The sequence below is a fragment of the Acromyrmex echinatior genome, chromosome 6, assembly GCF_024713525.1.
Source record: "Acromyrmex echinatior isolate Ae372 chromosome 6, ASM2471352v2, whole genome shotgun sequence".
Lineage (NCBI taxonomy): Eukaryota > Metazoa > Arthropoda > Insecta > Hymenoptera > Formicidae > Acromyrmex > Acromyrmex echinatior.
Window position 1 is genome coordinate 100,565 of NC_141857.1, and position 27,580 is coordinate 128,144.

At 34.4% G+C, this 27,580-nt stretch overlaps 1 protein-coding gene and 1 long non-coding RNA gene across 6 annotated transcripts; one reads left to right on the forward strand and one right to left on the reverse strand.

Annotated features, from left to right (window-relative positions):
- The first annotated feature begins 175 nt into the window (after nucleotides 1-175).
- Nucleotides 176-26,830, forward strand: LOC105154836 (hypothetical protein). 5 transcript variants are annotated; one of them, XM_011070582.2, is made up of 8 exons: nucleotides 856-946; nucleotides 14,116-15,531; nucleotides 17,414-18,801; nucleotides 19,439-19,617; nucleotides 20,302-20,328; nucleotides 22,538-22,783; nucleotides 22,910-23,170; nucleotides 23,333-26,830. In XM_011070582.2, the coding sequence occupies exons 2-8, from the start codon at nucleotides 15,420-15,422 to the stop codon at nucleotides 23,526-23,528; spliced, it is 2,409 nt and encodes an 802-aa protein (XP_011068884.1). In that variant the 5' UTR covers nucleotides 856-946; nucleotides 14,116-15,419; the 3' UTR covers nucleotides 23,529-26,830. The 5 variants fall into 5 exon arrangements, with proteins under 5 accessions (XP_011068885.1, XP_011068884.1, XP_087263270.1 ...); XM_087407144.1 differs by having other exon boundaries at nucleotides 19,445-19,617; XM_011070583.2 differs by lacking the exon at nucleotides 14,116-15,531 and having other exon boundaries at nucleotides 176-946.
- LOC147909254 (uncharacterized) lies at nucleotides 1,230-10,850 on the reverse strand. Its single transcript, XR_015545450.1, has 3 exons — nucleotides 4,249-10,850; nucleotides 1,899-4,101; nucleotides 1,230-1,590 (listed from the first exon to the last, which is right to left on the reverse strand). It is a non-coding gene; the product is annotated as an uncharacterized LOC147909254 (long non-coding RNA).
- Nucleotides 26,831-27,580: the final 750 nt, after the last annotated feature.

The following is a 27,580-nucleotide window of genomic DNA, read 5'->3' on the forward strand; positions in this document are numbered from 1 at the left end:
AACCCCACCACGTGACTGTCGGCACCTATGTACTTTCTCCCACTCCTTCGAAATTCTCGATCCCCCACCAAGCCAAAATGCAAGACCGGATGTGCGGCAACGTCGCAGTCGGTTAAGTACATAAGACGGAAAAGAGGGGGGACTGAGGCGGAAGAGGGAGCAAAAGAGAGGGAAAAGGGGGGAGGAGCGGGAGAGACGAGGAGAGTATGAGAAAGAACTGGCAACGTGTGCCATATTCAAATCTGATCTGAACGTCCAGTCGGCTTCTTAGTAAAACAGTAGAAAACGCGGAACGGGAGAGAGTCGCAATTGCAGAACGACGTGTTGCTTCGTGTATGTATGCCTGTCACTATGTCATATCGCGCACCGGCGAAACGAGTCGAAACGCGGTAGTGCGCATCACAGCGACATCGGTGGTGTGTTCCGGCACGGTGTGTGATATATACATATATATATATATATATATATACATATATATATGTGTGTGAAACGTGTTTAGTAAATGTATTGAGACGCGTTCAGTTTCAGGCACGTTGAGACGTGTTCTTAGGCTCTCTTTCTCTCACTCTCTCTCTTTCTCTCTCTCTCTCTTTCTCCCTTTCCTAGTTTTACACGTTTACGTTCGAGAAATAGCAAAATTCACGAACGCGTCTTTACCGTGATAGGATACCTCTCGCGCGTGCTGAATACAGCGACGACGGCGACTTATTCTTCCGGTTCCTTTGTCATTCACGTACGAATTTTCGCGCGCGCCCGTGCCCGCGCTCTTTGGTTCGCAAGCATCCAATTTCATGTAAATGTCCCGGGTGCGAATAGTGGCTACATCACGAATCAGATTCCACACGACGACGTGGAATTATGTGCATGGATGTCCAGTTTAACGAGAAGATGGGCGACAAGAGCACCGACGAAGACGTACAGATCATCGAAGCATTCATCAACAAAGGTAAGTTTGAGGTTAGGTAGATAGGTAGCGATGGTAGCGACAACGATTGTTGAATTCTACAAGTTTGAGGAACTTAAACTTTAGTAAGTTTAGTAATGGCGACAGTGGTACCACCAACGATGGTGACTATAATGGCGGCGGTAACGGCGCAAGATCGTGCGCGTATCTTTATCTCCTTTTCTCGGTCACTCTTCACGTGCAGCGCGGTGCGATCTCACCGTCCTCGTTCTTCATGCTGCATACAGTTCCGATTCCCTTCTACGACACTCCCGTTAACGTTGGTACCAATCCAAAGAGTTGCGAGCATGTCTTCTGCGAGACGCGCTTTTCGCGTGTTACCGGCGAAATGTGATAGTACCGGTGAATCCATGAGCGTCTGTGTCGTAAGAATGTTGGTGTCAATAAAACGTCGGTATTAGAAAACTATAAATATTAACGAGGTGTCAATGACAGTCCACTTAAGCCAGCGACAGACGTTTTCTTACTTGATTGCTTGCGTTCTGGTAAATTGTTGGAGTTGCATCACGCAACGTTAATTTCTAGTAATTGCATATAATAATTTTTAGTAGTTTACTAAAATGCATAGTAATCAAGCAAAAAAACATACATCGTATGCCACTGGTCTTTATAAATGTAAACAACATCTTTGATTCGTGCATCAAATCTCTTATGCTGATTCTACAATGAGTCGGTAATCGGAAATCTTAGTCTTAATCGGTGAAGTGATCAATCAGCCTTAGTCGTACAAGTTTGCTATTGCTCAACTTCACCGATAAGACTTAGGAGTACCGATCACCGACTCATTGTAGAATCAGCGTTACTATTAGGTGTTGGAATTAATTCGTAGCGTTTTTTAATGAAAGAATGTTATTTATTTCACATGAGCATTAAAAAATACATTAATGAAAGTACTTCCCATCACTTGTAAAACGCTACGAATTAATTCCAACACCTAATAAAATTTTGCAGTTCCTAGTACATTCACTCGCGCTGTTTTATTTCGGCATGCATCAAACGCACACACGAACGTATCGGTATAAGTACGCACAAACACATGTGATTTTCTGTTCCTGCATTAGACTGTTCTAAAACTCTCCTTCTCGCTTTAAATAAATAAATCAAACGTATATCTATACGTCTCATCTCACTTTAAGTTCCAAATGTGTATACTTTTGGAATTTAAAGTGAGATAGATATATGTTTGATATTTACTAGTTCAGCCATAGAAAACAGAAATATGGCCGTTTGTGCATGCATATATGTATATTTTTTAGTATAGATTATATTAGAATAAAAAAATTACGAAAAGAAGGGCTTTTATTAAAAGTACATTGATCTGTTACTTGATGCATTAAAATTGATTACTGCTTTTGTAGGACATATCGAATCTACTTTTTTATTCCCGCATTGGATTGCACTACAACTTTCTCGCTTTCGCCAAATATCGAACGCACATATGATGCGTTCCGAGTTTCGCACCATATGTATATGAGAAGCGCATGATGCATCATCTGTCCTTGTTCATCAAATAATAAAAAAGGGATAAAATGATACCATCATGCGCTTTATGTGTAAACGCATCCCTACTTTAAATTCAAAAGTGTACATTGTAGACATATAGACTTCTATTGTCAACATGGACCGAAGTCTCTTTTCTTTTATGGTCTACAATGAGAGTAATATTGTCTAATAAACCATAAAATGTTACAATTGATCAATTATGGCTGATTATTCGAGCGTAATTGGTCGATTTCTTACGGATTACTACACAATTTTACTTCCATTGTAGATGGTCCATTATAAATTTATAAGTATTAGTCCCGACATGTTAAAATATAGTCAGCTTTAAGTCCTAAAATATTAGCCAAACATAATTGAATAAGGAAAATCGAGAGAATAATCGACTAATATTAGTTGATTTCTTGTTTTAAACTTAAGACTTACTATACCTATTGTATTTCGAGAGTTTGTTCTGATTTCTAAGAGTTGGCATTATTTTACTCACTCCAAAAAAATCTAGAGGGTTTTTTTGGATTTCATCCACTCAACAAAATCCAAAATTTATGGATTTTTTGGGGGTTTTATTGGGATTTGTATAAGAAAAACAAATTTTTTAATCGATAACATAAAAGGAATGTATTTATAAATATTTAATGAATGTAGGTATATTAAACTAACTGGACTGTAATCTTAACATATTATACCAATTTTAATACATACAGGGTGTATAAAAAATCTCGGACCCCTTAAATTTAAATATTTTGTAAAGTACATTTTCAAAAAAAATGTTTCAGAAAAAAGTTGTAGAGTTTAAAAAGATCTACTAATCACATCCGTCTAATTTTAGCGACGCTATCCAATGTCAAACGGATGTGATCATAGAATTTTTAAACCGTACAACTTTTTGTCTGAAACATTTTTCTCAAAAATGCTTATTTTTCAAAATATTTAAGGGATCTGGGACTTTTTATACACTCTGTATATAGCCGTTTTACTTTTTAATAGCATATAAGAAATTTAGTCTAATGTTAAATTCTTAAAAAATAATGGTCTTAAAAAAATTACGATTTTTAATAATTAATTAAAATTATTAGGTGTTGGAATTAATTCGTAGCGTTTTACAAGTGATGGGAAGTACTTTCATTAATGTATTTTTTAATGCTCATGTGAAATAAATAACATTCTTTCATTAAAAACGCTACGAATTAATTCCAACACCTAATATATCAAAGCATAATAGAAATTCCGAATTTTTATTATATATAATAATAATAATTCGAGGAATTAAAATTATGTCGCGACATAATAATTCGATGAATTGAAATTATGTCGCGACATAATAATTCGATGAATTGAAATTATGTCGAGACATAATAAAAATTCTGAATTTCTATTATACCTTGACATAATTTTAATTCATGGAAATATCACGACATAATTTTAATTCATTATTAAAAATCGTAATTTTTTTGAGATAGTTATTTTTCAAGAATTTAACATTAAACTAAATTTCTTTTAGTATAAATTATTAAAAAATAAAATGACTACTATTAAAAAGTAAAATGACTTGCCATTATTTTCTGCTGTTAAAAAGTAAAACAACTTGCCATTTTTTCGGTACTGATAATATTAAAAACACAAATTTTATGCAACGACTTAATAATAATAATAATATTAGGTGTTGGAATTAATTCGTAGCGTTTTACAAGTGATGGGAAGTACTTTCATTAATGTATTTTTTAATGCTCATGTGAAATAAATAACATTCTTTCATTAAAAACGCTACGAATTAATTCCAACACCTAATAATAATAATAATTTCGCGACATAATAATTAATTTCACGAATTAAAATTATGTCGGGACATAATAGAAATTCGCAATGATTATTCTATCGCGACATAATGATAATTTGACGAATAAAAATTCAGAATTTCTATTATGCCTTGACATCATTTTAATTCATGGAAATATATTATGTTATGATATAATTTTAATTCATTATCAAAAATCGTAATTTTTTTAAGACAATTATTTTTTAAGAATTTAACACTAGACTAAAGTTCTTTTATGCTATTAAAAAGTAAAACGGTTTACCATACTTTTGTCTGAATTTTTATGGGCTAGAAATTCAAATAAAAGTGTTTAAATGTTCAGACATTATAATTAGAAATATTTAGACAACTGATTAGAAATTCAGATAATTTTGATATTCAGGCATCGAGATCAGAAATATTCAACAATTATAGCTAGAAATTCAGAGAAATGTGAGTAGAATACAATTATGGCTAAAAAGTTAAATATTCTGAAAATATATTGAAAATTATATATTGAAAATTCAGACAATGTAATTGAAAGAAAACTTCAGTTTTTATCTGAATTTGTACAATGTATATCTATGTAAGCAGAGTATCTCATAATAAAAGTTCATAAATAACGTAGATATTTCTCAGTTAAGCTCAATTTCAATTTCTATGTACAAAAAACGTCTATATTATTTTAAAGTACTTATATTAAATTATTAAAATATTGTCTTTATTTTTATTGGTTAGAAGTTTTTTTTTCATTATTTATAATATTAAAAAAATTCTATTTATAGATTTTTTTAAACGCTCTTCAACTGGCAAAATTTTTCAAATTTTTGAAAAAATGTGTACAGTATCTTATATTCACAACCTTGACAATTATTTATTTTAAATGTTTGCGCAATTTTTGTAATATTTTTATTTTCTACATTAGTATTAAAATGTTGACATTTCTTATTTTCAATTTGTTGAGTTTTCATTATATAGAAGTACTTTTTTTACATTTAAAAAATTTATCACTATAATATTTTTACAATTAATTTTATTTGAATATGTAATTAAATAATGATAAAAATAATAAACACAATGTAAACTAAATATTACATGAAAAATATATCAAATAATCAATTTTATTTAAAAAAAAAATCCCTAAAAAACCCCTATAAAATCCAATAAAACTCCCATAAAACTCAGGGTTGAGTTTTTTTTAAAAAAGCCCAGGTTTTTCCAACCCTGGTAAAATTAATTTCGTTCAACTTGCTATTTATCCTTTTCTAATTCTTACATTTAGAAAAAAATAAAGAATAAATTAAACTGAGATTGAAGTTAATCTTACATTAGCTGAACCGCTTATCTATGATCTTATCTATGTTTTCTTAGAGCTACTTTATGGATATCTATTGAAATTATTGAGAGAAGTTTTCTATCGTTCGAATGATTTATTAAAAATCACTGATGATTTAAATTTATTCTGAACACACACGCGCGCGCATAGAGAGAGAGAGAGAGAGATAATTGGTAAACATTCTATATAACAAGAAAAGGTGCATAAAATGCAATAGAGCTTCATTTTTATGTCGAATAATAGCTCATATTGTTTTGCGTTCTCTTTTATTAATTGATACTTGGATTTCTCAAATTATTTCGAACTATGGGTAGGTATTTAATTGCATTTGGAAATAGATCGGTATTCCGAAATACCGATTTGTGAAATGCCATTTCTAGATTCCTTACGTGTTTCAGTGTTGATAATATCCACAACGATAAATGTATTGACGATTATGCGAGAGATCAGCTGGCCGTCATTTTCATTCAGACGATACGTGAAGGACGACGTGTAACTCCAATCTCTATTGATATTAATTTTTGCTTGCATTGAGTCTATCTGTATTGATATTGTTTTTCATGCTATTCCTATCGTGATAAACGTGTTTGCTTCATTAATGCATATGAAATACTATTTAAATATTCGGGTCAGACTTATTTAAGTATTATAGTTTATTTAAAAAAAAAAACGATCCTTTTTCAATCTATGTTAAACTTCAACTTAACATTCAAGGATTTTTCTAGATACAATATTTTTTTTCAATGTCTCTTCCACAGTTATCATCTTTCCGTCTTTCGATTAAGACTCTGAAAAATGAAGCTCTATTGCATTTTATGCACCTTTTTTTTTTTTACCAAATCTCTAACTTTCCAGCACATAAAAAATCTCGGTCTAACCACTTAAAATTTTAATGACCTTTTTTCAAGTTCTCGTCTCGCTTTTCCTCCTGTTTTTCTTATAAAAAGTACCTCTGGTAGGTAGAGACTCTATAACAGAGTCTGACCACGAGACAAACTTTTGATTGGCCTGTCGTTTTTGTCAATTTCAGTTAGAATGAGATAGCATATCTAAAAAAGACAATGTACCTGTTTTTTTTACTCTTGCTTACTTTAACAAAATTGCTCGAGGCTAGACTCTGTTATAGGATCAGTTATATTTGATGACCTTTTTTGTTAGTGAATATTATGCTGCAATGAAGTTTCAGTTTCGGTAATTTCGGTATACTTAACGGCAGGAAAATCGTCGATCCGTAGTCGAATATTAGCCGAAAGATAGCAACTGTGTGGTCACTTTCCATACAATATCTTGCAGCAACATTAGTTGTTTGCGTTACTGGCTTTTTTTGTACTAAACATCTTCGCTTTCTCTCGTCAACATTCGAATATACAGGGTGTTTGGAATTTCAGGAGCGTGTAGGGGATCGATATAAACTAAAAAAAAATTCTGTAGAGATATGCTCGTTTTTGCTTCGTTTAAAGAAAATTACAAAAAAGACAAAACGTAGTTGCTTCGTTCTCGCACTGCCTCTGAAGTATTATCGTTGCTGAAATCGCACGAAAACAATAATAATTCCGTTTTTAGATAAAAACCTTTTTTTGTTTGTTTACATTTCTGCTTTTCAAATCGTGTAAATTCGTCAGTTACTCGTCAGAAGTCATCGAGTGAATTACTCCACAATATGTCGCATACATATTCTAACGTTGAATATGCTGAATATGGTATATTCGTGTATAACTTCTGCGACAAAAGGTCACAATATTTAATATATATATTAAGCAAGTAAATAAATGCAATGTGAATAAATAATGTGAAAGAGCAAAAAAATGAAAACTACGTTTTGTCTTTTTTGCGATTTTTCTCCAAAATGAAACGAGTATCTCTACAGGATTTTTGTCTTAGTTTATCAATCCTCTACACGCCGAAGTTTTGACATTTAAATTCCAAATATTCTGTATATTTATCTCCTCCTAAGTGCAAACATTTTTGGGGATTTAAGCAATGCTTAACAGACTTATTGTTGCAACATTAACAATGTTATTGCTGTAATAATGCTAAGAATGATCTGTGCTATATGTTTTACAAGGCTTGCTATTTCTTATTATTTAAATAATATATTATGGTACTTTAATATATATTTTTCTATACATCCCTTAAATTTTAATGTTTGATAAATATTAATAATATGCATATTTAAAAAAAATAGATTGACTCTTTCAAATTCAAGAAAATTATATGAATTTTATTTTAATAATTCCTGACATAATTAAATTAACTTTTTAATATTTAAAAACTTCATTTATACGTTACTATTTATGTAATTAGATTAATTAAATTTAAAACGTAACTTTTAAAATTTTATTTTATATTTTCAATTGAAATAAATTATTATTTAAATATTGTTATAAAAATCGGACACTTAAATAGCTCTCTTGTGCCTGCGATTTTATCTGTATTTCGATATAATCAAATTATCTCTCCCATTTATATTTTTAGCTTGTAAATTGAGAAAATTGTTAATACTTTAAATCAAGCGAATAGAAAGACCACAGCCATATTATTTTTTGTAAAAAAACTGATTGATATAAAAAATGTTGACATACATTACTTTTTTTATTTATAAGTTTTCGACAGAAAGTAACACAGGTATAGTTTCCCACGCCCTTAAACCTATGGCACACGATGCATTTTTTCCTGTCGGATTGCTTGCATTTTAATAAATTGCTAAAAATTCTGAGTTATATGTGCAATTCCAGTATTTCACTAAAACACAAGCAATCCAGTAGGAAAAAAATGCATCGTGTGCCATAGGCTTTACTCTGTATTTTCTAGCTCTATGCTTTTTCTTGTTCAAAAACGAAAAATGGCCAAAAGAGAATAAATTTGTTTTTAAATTTCAATATCAAATTTAAATAAAAATCACAGGTGACATCGAGCAGTATGGTATTAAAAAATACGAATTTGATTATAATTTACAATAGTAAAGAAAACATATGAATCAATTGATATACTTATTTCATATCAAAGGATGGCCAATTTGAACAAGACTACAGTTAAGTAGTAAGTTATATGTAAAAATGTTATTTTAAATACAATTTCAGAAACTTTAGGACCATTACATGTATATTTCTTATGTATATAAATAGTCTATACAAATTAAGACTATTGATCCTTATTTAATATGACAGACGTGTTTACTTGGTAGAATGATGTCATAGTTTATTTAAATCAATCCGTAAAATGATCTTTTAGAGGCGTTATCTCATCGTTATAATTATAATTGGTAAAAAGAATAATTGGTATTAGAATCTAAAAAGAACTGTATATTTCAACTCTCCAAGAGAAGAAAAGTACAATAGTGCAGAAATTTTAGATTCCTGTATACTGAATCGGTATATACGATGTATATACTAATCAGTTTACATGCACATATATGTACGATTGTATTATCTTTTATCCGCTTATATTTCTTATGCATGGGTCATTGATATAAAAAATTATATGTTATATTTTTGTTACTAGATGTCGGTCATATTTAAAATAATTTTATTTAAAATATGAATTTTAAATTAAAAATAAGAGAGTTATTTAATATTTATTATTTTAAATAACTTTTTCTGATCTATATCTTATTTGATATTTTAAACAAGTATTTGAAATTTATTGTATATCTTTAAAAACAAAATCATAAAAAAACAATTTTGTATTAGAATGTTTAAAATACATATTTTTTATTTAAAATATAATTAATATTTTAAATAAATTTTCGAAATTAATTTCTTACTAATATAAAAGGTATTTTTATACGTTAAATAAACTTCTGGAACTTATTTTATATTTTAAATAAGTCGTATCAGGTATTTCACCGAATCCTAACATGTACATACATAACAGAAATATAACATATATAATTTTTTTACCGTTACATAGTGTGATCTTTTTCCACGACTATGAAGTTAAAAAGTTTAGCATCAAAAAAGGTTATATTTCTTGTACATTTTTCAAGTAACGGAACTTGCAAATACGCACATAAATTTCTGGAATATTGTAGTTCCAATACTATAACACTTATTCTCTACAATTAAGTTGGGGTATAAGTTTAATTTCTCCACATACATGCATACATATATATTATATTTATATATATATATTTATATATATATATATATATGGTGCCTCACTTGTTTAACATCCATACGTTTGTGGACAATGCAAGTACGCTTTGTAGAGTGACATAAAAGAATATGGTGAAGTCCTAGAATAGGAATTTCTTTTATATTTGTCATGCAAAGTAAAGCGAAGGTTGTCGCTCTTAAATTTCGTGAAATTGCCTTGCGGTGCGTCTCCCGCGCTATTATTACGAAAGCATGAATTTTCCATACGTCGTACCGCTCGCCATCAAATCGTTTCGCGTAGCGCAGCCGTGTTTCTATGTAATAATGCAATGTGCCGGGAACGCACCGGCGCTTGTTTGTGTAACCGCGCATCGTGTAACGCGGAGCTGGGGCTTGCTCGCCGCGCGAGTGCGCCCAGCCGGCTCGCTCGCGCGTATGCACCTACACCACATATAACATACAGACGCGGCATACGTGTGTGCGTTATGTACAACCGGAGCGAGAGCTGGGAGGGACATATTGCGGCCCCTATCCCGCGCGCCCGCACACGATACATAATGTATCCGCCCTTATGTACTACATAAGGAGCGAAGAGTGATGTAACAAAGAGGCAAACTCCGGATCGGAGAGAGCCGAGCGTCACCGAGGGCTGTTCGTGGCAAACGCGCTATGCCTCTCGCAAGTCGCGTGCTCTCGGTATCGCGTAGGAGCGTGCAGCGCCCCGCAAACCTCGTCAGCTGCTACGAGCGAACGGCGCCATATGCAATTTCGCGTGAGCTATGTGAAAAAAAAGAAATGCGCGCGTAAAGGATGGGAGAGCGCGCGCGGATGGTGGCCGGCGGCGGGTGCGATATATTCATATATCGCGCTGGATCTTTTTCACTTCGCGACCTTTGCTCCCTTTACGCTTGCTCTATTTTACTTTCCGCGATCACCCCCACGGAAGGAGAAGTGGAAAAGCGGCACGCGAGTGGCGTGACCTTCATCTGGTCTCCATCGACTCTCTTTGTCGGCCGCGAGAAGGAAATGCTTATTAACGTTTTGTTGCGAAATTCGTCCGCCTTCTACTCCGCTCGCGCGCGCATACTAGAGTAGTATATACCTCGCGCGTTGCGTAACTATCATCATGGTCATACTTTCGTGAGGTACAGGAAATACGATGAGCCACTATCGCGAGCGGCGATAGAGAATCAGGGAATGTGCGTGAGAGAGAGAGAGAGAGAGAGAGAGAGAGAGAGAGAGAGAGAGAGAGAGAAAGAAAGAAAGAAAGAAAGAGAGCGGCGACACGGAAGAAAGATGGGGAAAGGCGCGAGTTATAGCAGAACGCAGATAGATTGGAGGAGAATATATCCATTCCGCCGCCATATTGGTCTTTCGGTAATCCCCTCTTCTCGTACCGCCTACGCTCACCGATCTTTTCCCCTACTCTATTTGTCCCCCACCTCTCTTCATCCCCTCCTCTGAAACAAATATGCTTTTTGTTCGGCATAGCAACAGCGGCGTTAGAGGACTACTATAAATAGATTGCCACGACTTTCCAGTGTTGCCAAAACGACTGGCCCAACGTGCTGCGCAGTAAAACTAGGTACCATCAAGGCCGCAATGGCAACGTCGCATTGCTCGATGCGATATGACCTAATCAACCAAGTATTCAATGTACTGTACTCTATACTGTTTCTTACACAAGAACTCTCTCTATAAAACTTAACAAGCTCGGAATGTACATTGAATAAATAATAAACGCTCGTATCTGAATATCGTGTATTTGTAAAATAAAATTTTGGAAATTGTTCTAATAAAAGAAAGATACGAGAGGGAGATGAATCATTTGGGATACTGAGAAAAACGCGTAAGGAATCTTTAACTTATATACTATTGCGCTTGGAATTACCAAAGAAATGTATTCGCTATAGTAATTTTTTTTTATTGCAAGTTTCTCAAGTATCGATCAAGCGACGTTGCTTTTCCGCGCGTTTCTATGTATTCGCCTATATGGCTGAAAAGTGGAGACGAGGGAGGGAATGGGCGTGCCCGTAGCGCGAGAACCGGCAACGCCGCGCTCGTAAATCATGATTAAAATAATAAGTATAATACATATGTAGTATATAGGCGGCCGGCGGGTTTATATACGTAAGAACTGCGCAATGGCATGAGCGGGAGCCAACGTCTGGCTGGGTTCTGCGCAACTTTGGTACTCCCACTCCCGGTATGTGGCCCCCACCATCGGAATAAATCCCACGGGTGAGCTCCAGGAGTGATGAAGAGCAACGAATCAAGCGCGGGAGTTAGAGAGGGGCGGAGGGGAAGGATGGAGGGAGGGATGACGAGAAGGATGAGGAGGGGGGCAGAGGGTGATACCTGGAAACCACGACTATATACCCCCGCGTGCGTTTACCAATCTTGGCATTTTGCCTGAAAGAGCATATCGACCGTGCGATGTTGTCACATCGTCCGCGCGATCTTACACGCCAGTCCTGGCTACTCTTTGAGCGGTATGTACCTAGCTCCTGCAACCGGTCCATGCTACACGACGTGCACGATTCGAGATGGGCGGTCGTTTAGATCAGCTATCCACGCATCTCGCTATCGCGCGTCTCCCTCCGCCCTCATCATCCCCTTATCTTCTCAGAAAATCTAAGGCACTGCGACCAAAGTGAAATGTTCACGCTTCAAATGAAAGAGGTCTTTTTTTCTTTAAGGATTAATATATGTCGAATTTGATACGTTTATTGCAAAAGTGATGAAATACTTGTACTATCATCTTTTCTAGGGTAGTAAAAAAAATTCTAATGTGAGGCAACGACAGCATGGGCATAAAGTTAGCCAATCTATAGCCAATTTCTAATCCTATATTCAATAATCGCTTCTAATGACATATATTGAATTGTCGTATATATACGTGGCTTGTTTTATCATTCTACTTCTCTAGTTTCTTTTCGTTCTTTCATGCAAAAAACAAATATTGAAAGCAATGGTTTATTCTGTGTATATAGCACAGATCGTTGCTTCAAGTATTCTGAAATTTCATATAGTATATTTTATATCCCAAGAAACTTGGGAATATCCTTAAGAGATTATGAAATTTTTGAGATATCTTTAGAATGTTTCGAGATACGATTCTACTTCTCTATACATCGTTTATAATCCTGTTATTATGGACTATCTCTCAAGCCACAACGGTGACGTCATTTACAAAAATTTTCCTTAAGCTTGACTCTCAACTACAGTTATGAACATTATATTTATTTAAGTTCTAAAGCATCCTGTTTGAAGTACAAAATGCAAATGAACTTCCTTCTTAAGCCGTTCAGACTGCAGATTGAAATTAACCAATTAGAAGAAAGAAAACTAATAATAAGTACAGTCAGCTTTACTTTGATCAAATTCAAGCTCATTATTAATCTCCAGTCTGATACAGGTTTTACAGTGATTGATAGAAGAAGAGTTGAAATTTTTTTTACAATTTAAAATTTTATAATGGATGCTTTGCATTTGATGACACATCGTTATAGAACGACACTTGTGTCGATTTGTGTCATCAAATGGAAAGCATCAATTGTACAGATTGTAAAATCGCTTAAAAATTTTCGAAGCGAAGGACTCAATCACGGAAATATACGAATATTGTAAGAGACCATTTATTCACGGTCATTCTAATCGTCATCACAGAGTTTACATGCTCAATATCTAAAATTAATAGAACCCACGTGAGATCGATAATTCGGTTTCATTCCGCGTGTACTTTCTCTGTTGCCTTCTACATATACGAGAATAACATTCTGCGTACGATTGAGACTCGGGATTTACGTGAAATCTATCGATCGCAAAAGGCTTTGCTCATTCGTTCACAAAGTATAGACACATTTCGAACTTCCTAGCAATTGCCTCGGAGAAAACTTATTCTTAAAAAGTAGTAGGTGTATGAAAATACTAGCGAAATCTATCATATATATATATATATATATATGATAGATTTCGCTAGTATTTATATATATATATATATATATATGTATATATATATATATATATATATATATCATATACACATACACACATATACACACACACACACATACTATTTTGTGTATAGTATTTTCCTACATTATTTTCCAAAAACACGGCCCCTGAGATTCGATTGTGAAGTGAACATTACAACAAAAACAGGCAACTTCATTGGAATGATTGTTATAATTTGTAATTAATTGATGCATTTGCTCACTTTTGTTGCTCCATTTTCATTAAGCTGTGCGATACACAATCGAATCTCTGGGGATTGATTGTACATCTTGAAATGAAATGAAAATTACAAAAGTGAACAAAGTATTTCATTAAATATGAAATACCAATGAAATTATACGTATTTAACGAATATGCTCACTTTTGTAATTTTCACGTTATTTCAAGATAAACATTTATGTGAATGCAGGGTATCGTGAATCGACACGTCACTTCCGGACATGGACTGGCCACTGATCGATCGGTATACGCGTCAAGTATCAATATCAGGGTATTGGAACACATCTTCGGAGACGACGGCATCGGCACGTTCGACGGGACGTCGCGCTGTCACTGCCGCGCGGTCGACCGTCCGACCGTCGTCGACAGCGGACGCGAGGCGTCGCGTCGCATCGCATCGCGTTGCGTCGGGTCGGGCGAGGAGCCGAGGAGGAGGTACCCGCGCGCTTTAATCCCAGGAATACCGAGGCCGGTTCGAGCGCGGGCCGCCGAGGACGACACTGGCGAGAGAGCGCGAGCTTGATACCTAACTAGCGTTGTATGTACAGTCAGTACAGTCCGCGCAGAGAGTAGAGAGTGCCGCTCGCGTACACGTATATAACTATGTACGTGGTCTAGAGATGCCGTACTAAGGAGATGCCTAGTATCCCCGCGGAGCCGCGGGCGGTCGACAGCAACTCGATTGACAGCACGTCGCCGTACAGCCTGAAATCGAGGTTTCGCACCGAAGACCGGGAACGCGCGCGCGCGCGCGCGCGATAGCATGGCGCTGTCCTCGTTTGAGAGTGTCGCGGTCTTTGGGACAGCTCCGGCGGTTCGCGGAGCTACGCCCGGACGACGAGTATGTACGTAGTCGGCGGTGGAGCGATACCGTCTACGTATGTACATCTACATCCCGTTCTTCCCCTGTTTTACCCTCGATCGTATCGAGCGCGATAGTGGTGGTGGCGGTGGTGGCGGCAGCGCGCTGCTGGTGCTGGTGTCTGTGTGGAGGCGGCGGCGGTGGGTTAGTAACGATGATGAGAATCTTTCGCGCCACCTGGTATAAGAGTATCGGCGCACAAAGTGAAACGTCGTCGTCGTCGTCGTCGTCGTCCTCGTCGTCGAGGGAAAGCGTGAAAACTGCGAGAGTCGACGCGAGTACCGATTAGAGGGAACGACTAGAGGACACGACTTTCCTGTGCTGCGGATCATACGGATTGTTCACAATTCCACCGATACGTCATCTTCGTCCTTCCGCTCCTCTCCCCTCTCGTCGTGTAACATGGATAGCGCGCGATACCGTCGGCGGTGCGCGTAGGTGGACGGACGAAGCTGCTGCTGCTATTGCTGCTGCTGCTGCTGTTGCTGCTGCTGCTGTTGCTGCTGTTGCTGCTGCTGCATGTTATAACCTCAACGGAGGGAACATTGTGGCGTGACGGGATCGCCTCAGCTGCACTGCGAAATGTGATTTCGCGCTATTCAATCCAAGGGTGACCCTCTCGAGCGTCGAGGATGAGGAACGGCTTCACCGACATACCGGTCGCGAGTGCCGACAGCAGCACGGACGCCATATGGCTCGAGAAGAGCAGTCCGTCGCGGATGGCACCCGAACGAATGTCACTGAGTATGTTTCTCCTTCGTACACGTCCCGTTCGCGTGTGCCGTGATCGCGTGGACTCGAGAATGCGATTCAGTTCCGTTTACGGAGTCTTCTCCGTGCTGTCGGTCGCGATTGACACGCGGGAATCGAAGAAAAGGATCGCGGATTCTTTTACGTTCCACGCCTTTTACGTGGCACGGAAAATTCAATTCGCTGGCGATCTCTGTCTCACTCCGAAATCGTCGCGCGGAGGACTTCTCCAAGTGAAGTCGACGGTAAATCGACGTAGTCTCTTGGTGTCGCCGGAGCCAGAAGTGTTTACATTTACGCGGTTTATGCCTCGCTAATCATGACATGCCGCGTCGTGTCATCGAGCGCGCGCGCGGGATCGATCGAGGATCTTCAATCGAGACGCGTCACGTGCGCGACAAGTCGGTTTTACCTACCTGTTTCCTTTTGACACAGCCGGTTACTCCGACCACTCCGGACTGGCGTGTTTACGCTGCACGCTGGATATATTCTCGATTGTTTTGACACGTCTCGAAGAGGCTTTAATTACTATCGGATCGATTTGATCGCGGAGCGAAATTTGAATTCTTCGATCGTCGCTCGGCGAAATGCATTAAGACAATTTTTTGATTGTAAATCGATCTGATCAATCGGAATTTTGATTGTCTCAACTAGAATTATAATAAATTCAACAAAAAAAAAAATTCTGATTTGTCCATTTTCAACCAGAATTCCATAACTCATAGGTAAAGAATAATAAGTAATAATACATGTCTCTTCTATTTATTTATAGATGTATGACATGTGTAATAAAGTTTACTAATTTTAAATAATTGCAGTAAAAGATTGAAACTTAAAGATTGACAGTCGTAAGTCATCTGATTTCAAGTTATTTAAATCAAATTAATTACAGTTAGTTAATTTAACGGTTGCGTATTACGAAGTATACATGAAAAACTAGAAATTAATGCTGAATTTTATCAATTAATATTGTCTGAAGGTTGCGTGTTACGAAGTATACGTAAAAAGCTGATGATTAATCTAGCTTCATTAATTTATATTATCTATTAGTTCTGTACATTCTAAAAAATATTGATATAAATTTAATTTTTAATTATAAATAATGCGGTATTTATATACATAATTTTTATCATGTGTTAATGTTAACACATGGATTTAACACTATATGACGTCTACATATAATTTTCACCGTTAATATGGATTTTTAACTCCTGATGTTTGTATCTACCATCATGATTTAAAATCCATGGTGTTAAATCTATATCATGTTGATGTTAATATTAATATCAGTATATAGTGAATTATATAGATATTGTATAGTGTTAAACATTGATATTTTCTAAAGTATATAAACATTATTTACGATTAGTTTTGTGTTGGTGACGTAATAGATAGGCCTGAGCATCAGCACAAAAAAGCTATTTTTATATTGGCGCACGAGAAATCGGCCTACATACTAATTGCAAATCGATTTAGAATTTATCGGATGATTTAACGATGCGTTGTCGCATAATAATTAATAAATTTACATGATAAATAACCAGGAACAAGATTTGACTGGATTATTGTACATGCTACAAAAACATTGGCAATACCTAATTGAATATATTTTATAAATAGCACGTCTATCGACTGAACTTCTTCTGCTGATAATACTCATTCTTGCAATGCAATTCTCGACTTCCATGATACAATAAAAAAAAACATTAGTTTTCTAGGCACAGTGAACATTGAAATTTTTCCAAGTATCCTTTTGAAAAATTTGCACTTATGTAATATTATTCTCGCGATGCGATATGCATAACAGGTAACTAAACGTTAAACACAACTTTAAATACTTTCGAAAATATAAGACTTATACGTCCTCGTTTTTCAGATTTTGAGAAAGTCGTCGTCAAGCAAGAACGTCCAGACGATGCGGAAATCCGTGAATTGGCTGCCAAAATGGTGGAAGCACACAAGGCGAAAATGCTGGCGAACATGCCAGCAGTACAACAACAACAACAACAACAACAACAACAACAACAGCAGAGGCAGCAGTGTCTTATACCGCAGCCTAATCTTCCCGGTATTCTTGGATATCTGCATAAACGACCAACTGATGGGTCATCCGCTCCGAAACCGCCGACCGGTGGTTTGGAAAGTAAAGTGCCGACGCCGGACGACGACAGCCAGCGGGGACGTTTCGGTTGGACGAGCTTTGACGAATGTCACATACCTTATATATTTCGCTCCGGTGAAAAGTATTGCGCCGTACGCATCCTAGAATCTAAGCTTCTCAACAAGTACCTGAGTTTTCTTCATTCGGACATCTACAGTTGCACATGTATAAGGAGTTATTACATTACGGAGGCTGAGAGCAAGTTATTTAATGAGATTAACACCAAGCACTGCGAGAATCAATTCGGGAGGGACGTGTTTACGTGTAAGGACCTGGTGGTGCGTTTATCGGACGCCAAGGAATTTTATACATTTCTCGATGTGTGTTATACCAAACTGACCGCCGGTACCAATCCGAACGTGACAAGCGGACGCAAAGCGGAGAAATGTGGTTTCATACGAATAAACAAAGAGTCTGTAGTACCTTACACGGTAAAGGACAGTCTGCAATATGTGCCGCTGTTTTATTTTGAGGGCGAGACGGAAAATCTCAAGCTAAAAGCGGAAAAACTTGAGGGTTGGGATTTGTCGTATTTGAAATTTTGCTGCAAAGTACAGGGTATACGTAACGAACTGTTTGCGAGTGAAACGTGTTCGGTAATTAGTTTGAGTGACATTAAGAGTTACTTTCCACCGGGTACCGGCTTCGAGGATTACTGGCCGACCAAAGTTATGGACTCACAGTTATTGGTGAACAGCAACGGAAGCGGTACCGGTGGTGGATGGACAAAACAGCCACCTACACCGCCGGCAACTAAACCTCCCTCCGTGCAGAACGCGAACAAAGTGGCACCACCTCTAAACACGCGTACCGTACCAATGCCTAATATGATGCCACGGGGGAATGTCGCGAGTACGGCACCGCAGATGCCGCGAATAGGACAGCCGAGGCCTGTAGTGACGCACCCCGCGCATTCCTCCCCATCGGGACTTCCCACCGGTAGATCAAATATGCCGGTAGTGTCGCAACCTATGCTGAATACCGTTCAAGGTGTGGTTAACGGCCATTGGTCAGGCCTCGTTGGTGGTCAACCTACCTTTCAAACGGCACTCACTCCTCAGGCCAGCATCATACGAGCGACTCTGAATAATGTGATGCACAACGTAAGCTAATCTCCTTGAATTATAAATATGGTTGCTACCTTTCGGCTAGTATTATTAAAAATCGATAGTTCTTCTATTGGACATGTCGAAAATCGATAATCACTGCTGAGATCGTTACTTTCTTCTCGTACAATATTCTTCGTCCAAGAGACGTTCTGGAAATAGTGTAGGGACATCTTTTACAACATTTCTTGGACTACATTCGGGAAGACGTTATTAGTGCTATTTGTATCATTCTATCTTCATTGTCCATTCCAGACAAGGAGACAAGATAGTATTATACAATTGGCGCTAATAGCGCGCTCCTCGAATGCACCCTTGGACGTCTATTGTATGAATGGTTTCTAAAAAAAAATAGAAAAAGAAAAACTTAACAAATTTAGTAAATATTTTTTAGTACATATTTCGAAAAAAAAATCGCTTATCTGAAGAGAAGCTCAACAAAATTTTAAGCGATTAATCGAAAATTTTTCCGTCACTTGAAGAGTCGGAGATTCATTCAAAAAGTTTCCATTTGAAAATCGGAGAGGTGGCAAATTATGATATGTGATGTCCGCGATGCTTTGATAATTTTTGTAGTTATAGCTTCAGTGTTTATATCGTATACCAGACAAAATGTACAGTTTTTTATTTTTAGCCACAGATGACAACTGCTCCCAAAAGCTATTCTCAACAGTCTAGAAGTAGAGGGAGCAGTAGTGGAGCAGCAGCTCAGTATCCTGGAGTATACTCGACAACAACTATGCAAGGGGTTGCTCAAGTCCAACCACCACCTCTTATACGAGCAACTGTTCACTCCAATCAACCGAATCTCGGGTAAGCATCAATAGAATTTTAAAAAAATTTTTGATATAGCTTAGTACGTATATACTTATGTGTTGTAAGCTCACAAAGTTTAAATTTAAAAGATATTTTTGTTTTTCTTTGATCAATAGTTTTGCAATTTTTTATACCGTACGCTTGTTTACAAAGCAAACCAATTAGCATAGAATGTACATAATATTCAATAAAATTGTTGCACCTATTTATTTTGTATTATGTATGGTATCGTTTACAAAAAATTAAAAATCGTATGTTGCAAAAGATAATTTTGATTTAAAAAAAAAAAGATTAATAATTTTCCTTTTTAATAAATTAATGTGTGAAAAAATAATATTACAATAAAACGGGTAAATGAGAGCTATAATGTATAATAGCTTTCATTTGCTCGTTTTATTGTGATATTATTTTTTAATATTGAGACTTCTATAAAATTAATTTACTGTTGTTAATGTGTGAAAGAAAGATATTTCACTTTTTATATACAGCACATTGAGCATGAAATATTAAGCATATGCTTATCCTAGCTTGAAACATTATGTTTATATATATATACATACATATATATATATATATATATATATATATATATATAGCATAATTATAATCGTTATATGTAGAGTATCTGCACCATAGCTTTCTGCATTTGTACATACAACGTATGATTTTTTTTTTGTATAGTTATCCCACCTATGGGAAGGATGACTGGTGAGTCCTTGTAACATATACTATTGTCATATAGATTATTATAAGAAATAAGATAGCATGCATAAATTTATATCTCAAACTGTAAATCATATAGATAAATCTAACATCAATATTTATAATTAATTTACATGACTGTCTTTAAAGCTTCTCTCTCTTTACGTGATACATTAAGTACATTTAACACATTAACACAGTCATGAATCTACTATACACACACAATATTTACGTCACATAATATTTCAAATTTTATAATGATTAATGTATGATTTATTATATTGCTGTCAATGTATGAACAAGTAGTCTGTATATATCTAAATAGTTAGGCAACTAGAAATATTTATTATCTGAAAAAATTTAGTAATTGTAATATTCCAAGTAAAAATCGAAAGCCAATTAGTTTATTTACGGTATGAGAAAGGCTTCGAACGACAACTAGTAGTCTTACAATGATTCTAACGTAAAATGATGTATTATATTTTATTATTATATTTACACTACTCAACAAAAAATAAGGAACACTTTCGAACACGCCCAAAATTGCGCAATATTCAAAACATCATAATTCGGTAAAAAAAATGCAGACAAAAAAATCAAAAAAACATTTGAAAGGTTGAAATCTTTACTTTTGAAATCGATAATTGATATTTCAATCTGAAACTAAACTCTTTACGAAGTTATATGGATATCCGTCAAATCTGAAATTTTTTTACAAACTTTACAAAGATCTATGACGTGAAGTAAAATACAAAAATGCGGTTTACAGCAGTCGAAAGAGTGAATCTGTATTTACTTTTAATTTGCTTTTTTATTGATCATTGTACGATTTTTTTTTCACTGAGTTATTCAACATTGAAGCAAAAATGATCATTTTTGCTTCAACGTTCAATAAAAATCAATGAAAAAAAATCATATAATACTCAATAAAAAAACAAATTGAGGGAAAAGATTCACTCTTTCGACTGCTGTAGAGATTTCAATCTTTAAAATGCTTTTTTAAAAATCTCGTTACGATTATTTTTGATAAAGTTATTTTATCTTGAAGTTAAAAGATCATTTAGAATTAGTGTTAAAAGAGCCAAAATCAAGGTTTACGTATCTCTACGAAAAATGATTACGATGTTTGAAATAAGCGTTTTAAAACTTAAAGCTAACTTTCGAATACTTCAAATCATTTTTGTATGTAAAAACTTTATTACAAGTCTTTACCTTTAATTTGCTTTTTTATTTAACATTGAAGCAAAAGTAATCATTTTTCAATAACTCGGTGAAAAAAATCGTACAATGCTCAATAAAAAAAGCAAATTGAAGGTAAAGATTCACTCTTTCGAATTGTAAATCTCATTTTTGTGAATTTTACTTTACATCATAGACCTTTATAAAATTTGTACAAAATTTTCAAATTTGATGAGTGATGATCCATTTGTCTTCGTAAAGCTCCGTAAAGAATCAGCGAGATTGAAATATCAATTACCGATTTCGAAAGTAGAGATTTCAAGCTTTCAAATGCTTTTTTGATTTTTTGTTTGCGATGATTTTTCATCGAGTTATGGTGTTCTGAATATTGTGCAATTTTATATTAGAAAGTGTTCTCTATTTTTTATTGAGTAGTATATATTATTTTCTAGAAATCATTTACAGAAGGTTTTATTTATCTATCTACCTGAATGAGAGATATTTTGAGTAATATGAGTAAAATACGTGATGGATGAATTAAATGACAGCATTATTATAAATCCATTTATAAAAGTGATTTTTTTGTCGTATTAATGAAATATATAATTTATGTATAGTTTATGTATCCCTTGCATATAGGAATCGCTTTTATATAAATCTACTTTATCTTTTATTTTTACAATTTAATATTGCAAAAAATGGATTTATTTATTAAAAATTGAATTAAATTATATTTGTAATTTGTACAAACATAAATATGTAAATATATGTAATTTAACCATATTTGCATAAATTTTGTGTTGTTTTTGAAATTGTATCGAATATTTTATTAATTTATGTAAAGATATAAAAATGTAACAAAAATAAACATACACACACACACACACACACACACACACACACACACACAAAATTAATAGCACTTATATTTATTGCCAAAAAGGTTAAAGACTTTAATGACAGAAATCAAATAAATTAAAATTAGTAACAGATATTCAATAAAATAGTAAAAAATAATATAATTTTTGTATTTCAGGGTGACCACGACATATACAACACCTACGTTAGGTGTACCTAATGCAGTCACAGCAACTACATATCCACAAATGCTTGGTTTAAGCGAACAAGTTCAAGCTTTAATGCCAGTACCTACATCAGCACCAAATTTATTACATCCACAAAGGCATACGCCATCTGTGCATAACACATCTCATTCGAAATATCCACCTCCTCTGATACCAGTTAATGGTAGCAGCGGCAGCGGCAACAATAGCGGTTCCAGGTATATATTATTATTCATTATTGGTAAGCTAAATGAATATCAAATTAATTCTTCTTTTGACGTATTCAAATGTATTATAAAATGTGTTCGATTCAGCGTACAATTCACGTTTAAGTTATTTTTTAGGGACACCCGAGGGAAGAAACCACTGATACCAATATCGGATCCACAACATATTACTACTTGTCATGTACAACCATACCAAATACAGAAAGCATTACTTGAAGAAAAAATGGTACCCTGTATTAATTTCAAACCTTACATCTATAGCGAATTACTGATGACACTTCCTGACTTCGTTTCCAATTTTTTTCCTGCTTGTGACATCGAGAGTTGTAGACAAGTTCTTACAGATGTACTACATATAGAATTATATCAAGGAAATAGGTAAATATATATATATATATAGATATATACATAAATAAATCAATATAGACAAATATAAAAACATAAATAAATAGATAAATGGGATAATGATTATATTTGATACTTATATTATTATATTTTATGAAATAATCTATTTTATGTAAAAGAAATAAAACTTTGCAGACTGCAAATGAAGATGTTAATGGAAGCAGGCAAATGTTCTTCATTAACAGAAGATCTACCTTTAATCCATATTAGGAGTATAATGAAATATATGCCACAATTCAAGTATATGTTCAATAGAGGAGATATGGTCATGCCTTCCCTAGCTCATTCGTCCGAAGAGCACCCTGCCAAAAAGCGTCAACGTACCAGCTAGGATTGGCTACAGCCTTACTGGCCTACTTATGACTATTATCATTCGGCATTCTAAAGCCGATATTCTCATGATCGTATTTTGGAACGCCTTTGAAAGTTAGGTGCATCTAAATACAAGTATATAACGTCGCGTATGATGCGCGACAAAATTTACATTGATTCTGACGAATTCAAAGTGTAAAGTGACACAGTGGTGAGAGCTATTTCTTTCTCCAAAGTGTATTGAAGAGGACGTGACCTGTAAATAACATTGAAACGTGTAAATTTAAAATATGATTGACAATTCAGATTTGCTTTCTACGTAGAAAGATTTATTTCAATAGTCGACATTAGATGTCGCTTTCGATCCAATTTTCATGTAAACATCTACTCTTCTCGTACCTTGACAATGAATCGCCGGATATGCGTAATTATAGTGTTCTGTGGCTTGGGAAAGATGTAAAGGGTACATATATAATTAAATTGTATCTTTTGTCAAATTGTCATTAAAATTTTTTTGACGTGGGCCGCTGTTGAAACAAAGCGCTTTACTTGCGTGCATCTGTCATTTGTCAAGACAATAACGATAAAGGAGGGAATTGTCGACATGAAAATCGAGTCGAAAGTTGCATCTGACGTCAATCATTGATTTATTTTATTTCTATTTTTGAGAGATCTGTTATAATGTAAAAATGATTATACTGTTACACAACAAAATAGACCTAAAATAGAGAACGGTCTTATTTTCAAATTAAATGTATCCTATCATTCCACATATACACATACTTTTGTCCCTCTCTTCCACACACACATACACACACACACACACACACGCGCGCGCGCGCGCAAACATGTGAGTGCGCAACATACAAACATTTCATGTCTACCTCTTTGCACAACAGTGAATACTATTCTTTTAGACTTCAATTTTGCGTGTGTTCTTATTGTGCATTAGTATCTTGTGTGTATAAAAAAGTAAAAGTTCTATTTTAAAGAAAATTCGGAGAAAGAAAAGGCTATTGTCCCATTTATTGTAAATGGGACATAATAATGCTATAGAGTTATTCAGAATGAATAACCTATTTTGCATATTAAATGTATATCAATAAAAAAAGCGAAAAATGGAAGTAAAGCTTCTTCAAGTTCCTAGCTATTACTAGTGCGTATCCTGATAACTAGCTACAAGCTAATTTCAAAGCGTTAGATCATTCATTTATTGCTATAATTTTGCGTGAGTTTTTATACCATTTTCTTAAAACTCGTTAAAAAGCGTTAAGGTAATTTATTGATGAACAGTTTTCGTTTCGAGTGTTTAAAAAATATATTGTGTATACAAGAATGTGGTGACGTACTGAGCGAAATAATGGAACGGAACATGCCTACTTAATGTGAAAAGATAGCAGTGAGCAATATCTCATGGAGAGAGATACATTTGTAGGATATATGAATAATGTACAAGATCTGACACTGTCATACAACTGATAAGAAAATAAAACTGATCTTTTTGTATCTTTTTTTTAAATATAATTAAGAATAATATTTCGCCATATTGCTGCTGCATCTTTCAGACATCGCACTTTTGTTTTAAATATTTCGAAATTTCTAAAATTTGTTACGCAATGATAAAATTTAATAATTTTTGAGTTTGTTGAAGACAAGTATCTCGTGATGGGTTTAGGTGAAAATTTATTGTCGAGTGGAAAAGACTGCGTCTATATATAAAAATATAAAAAGTTTGTAAAAGTGTACGACAAACAATATATTTATTATGCCAAATGCGTTATACGCATCAAGTGTGATACCCAATGTACGATAAAGAAAGAAACGTTATGAGTCCAAAATTGAGGCGGTTTCGCTAAAAGCGAAGCTTTATTGTGCAATTGTAATTGTTTCGCACCTTTAACCCAGTTCACAGATACGTTAAATTTATGTACGCATTTGAAAATGCCCAACGCATATACAAAGCTGTTAAGATATTTATATGAATATAACACGAAAATGCGACAAAAAAAGAACGTTCAAATGATGAAAAGAAATCTGATATTGGAACCACGTTAAAATAGTCTTCCACTTATGATTCATATAAATACACACAAATCAAATTATATTCAGTTCAATAAATTATTTCTCGAAATATTGACATTATATTAATCTGTCTTTAATAATTTGTTTTATTTATTTCCATTTACAATAATAGAATGCAGGACGCAGTAGGAGGCCCCTCTTCAGGGCATCGTATAAAATGCTATTTTATCTCTTCTCGATGTGGGACAGAGCATTAAAGAGTTATCGACCGGCGATATATATATATATATATATATATATAAAATATAAATAAATGAATATATATATATATATATATATATATACTTTCGTCACCCACTAATTTTAGCATAAGAAAGCTCTAAAAAAAAGTGTACATGGCAAACAAGTGTATATAAAGAGATAATTATAACGACTGATTCACGTCGAACGTGAATCTTCCACGTAAGGCAGAAATTGTTCGAATATTCTGTCTGTAGTGAATATAGTATATTATTTATGAAGCGATATATTTTGTGGTATTACAATTTGGAAGACACTTTGCATTGCGCTATCGAGAAACTTTGGACTGGTATATCTTATTATTACAACAAAGTGGAAAAATATTCACACGAAAATATAGAAATCCAAAGATAGATAGAGAGAAACGCCTGGCGTTTTATTATTTAAATAAAAACGTTTTTTTTTTAGAGCGATGATATTATTTCATTTAAAAACGCTAATGTTATTTATAATTTTATTTCTACGATATTCCATGTTATGTACATAACGATGTATCTGCAGTCAAGCGGATTTCGTTCAAAATAGTACGCATCAGTTTTTGTTTTACGTTTTATGTTTTTCATTTTATGTTTTATCATGCTCGTAAGCACATAAGTTTGATATAATTATATCAAATGATGAACTTTTGAAGAGACCTCAAATATATACATGTGACAAAGGAAAGTACATGTCGATTTTACTTTGTGATTCTTTGGCGACGAGAAGAGAAACGTCTATGAAAATTTGGAAATTATTTTAATGAAAATAACGCATACAATCTTATTACCTTGTAAACCATGTCGAATACGTGATTTTATTTTTCTCGAGGTAAATGCAAGAGATGGCTCCAGTCCAAGACATTAGTATATAATATCATTTTTAATATGTTAGATTAGCACATTCATTTGTTAACGTTTGTTAAAACTGTGTATTATACTTTATCATGCTATCATTTGTATATATAGAGCATAAGGAAATAGGACTATTAGACATTTCAAAATAAATTCATGATACAATCAATGGCAGTCAGTTTTCCTTCCAACATCTTTCGCGTGCATGTTTTATATGTTAAATTATGTTGTATAATTAACAGAGCATGGAAATACACATTACTTGTATGTCCCACATAATGGGGGAATAAACAAGAAATCGTGTTTCAAAATTGCCCAGAGCTTTCAAATCCTAATCCCCCTCCTTTTTTTAATAAAAGTTTATTTAATTTCGAAAAAATTTGTCGAGACCGATATTTTAATTAAGCTTTTTTTTCAAAATGGTTGATGTAAAACGGTGGTTGAAAAATGAGAAATCATATTTCAAAATTTAACAGTCTTCAAATCTTAATTTTTTTTTCGATAAGAGTTTATTTACTTTCGAAAAAAGTCGAGGTCAAATTGAGATAGAATTTTTTCAAAATGATGACTGAAAAAATAGAAATTACAATTTTAATCTGATTTGTACTAAATCGAGTGTATAATGTATATAATGTTCTTGATGTCGCAAATTATGAATTTTATCCCTAATATTAACCCTCAACTACATATATATATATATATATATGTCTCGTTTTGAAGTTTTAATTTACATCCGAATCCAAGTTACCCACGGCATTTTTAACTGGCTTTGTAATTGTCACAAATCTCAATAGAAAAATTTTTTTTTCTAATGAAATGCCAAAATGTATAGAATCGAAATATCAAAACATAAAAAGGTTTTGATAATAATTGAAAAAGTTGTGTAAAAAAATATTAAAGAACAATTTGTGAAGAGTTC

Excerpts from the sequence above, each read along its gene's own strand:
- LOC105154836 (XM_011070582.2), top strand. The coding sequence starts at position 15,420 with ATGAGGAACGGCTTCACCGACATACCGGTCGCGAGTGCCGACAGCAGC. Across the intron at positions 15,532-17,413 it reads ACCCGAACGAATGTCACTGA|ATTTTGAGAAAGTCGTCGTC; the intron begins GTATGTTTCTCC and ends CTCGTTTTTCAG. Across the intron at positions 23,171-23,332 it reads GAATTATATCAAGGAAATAG|ACTGCAAATGAAGATGTTAA; the intron begins GTAAATATATAT and ends AAAACTTTGCAG.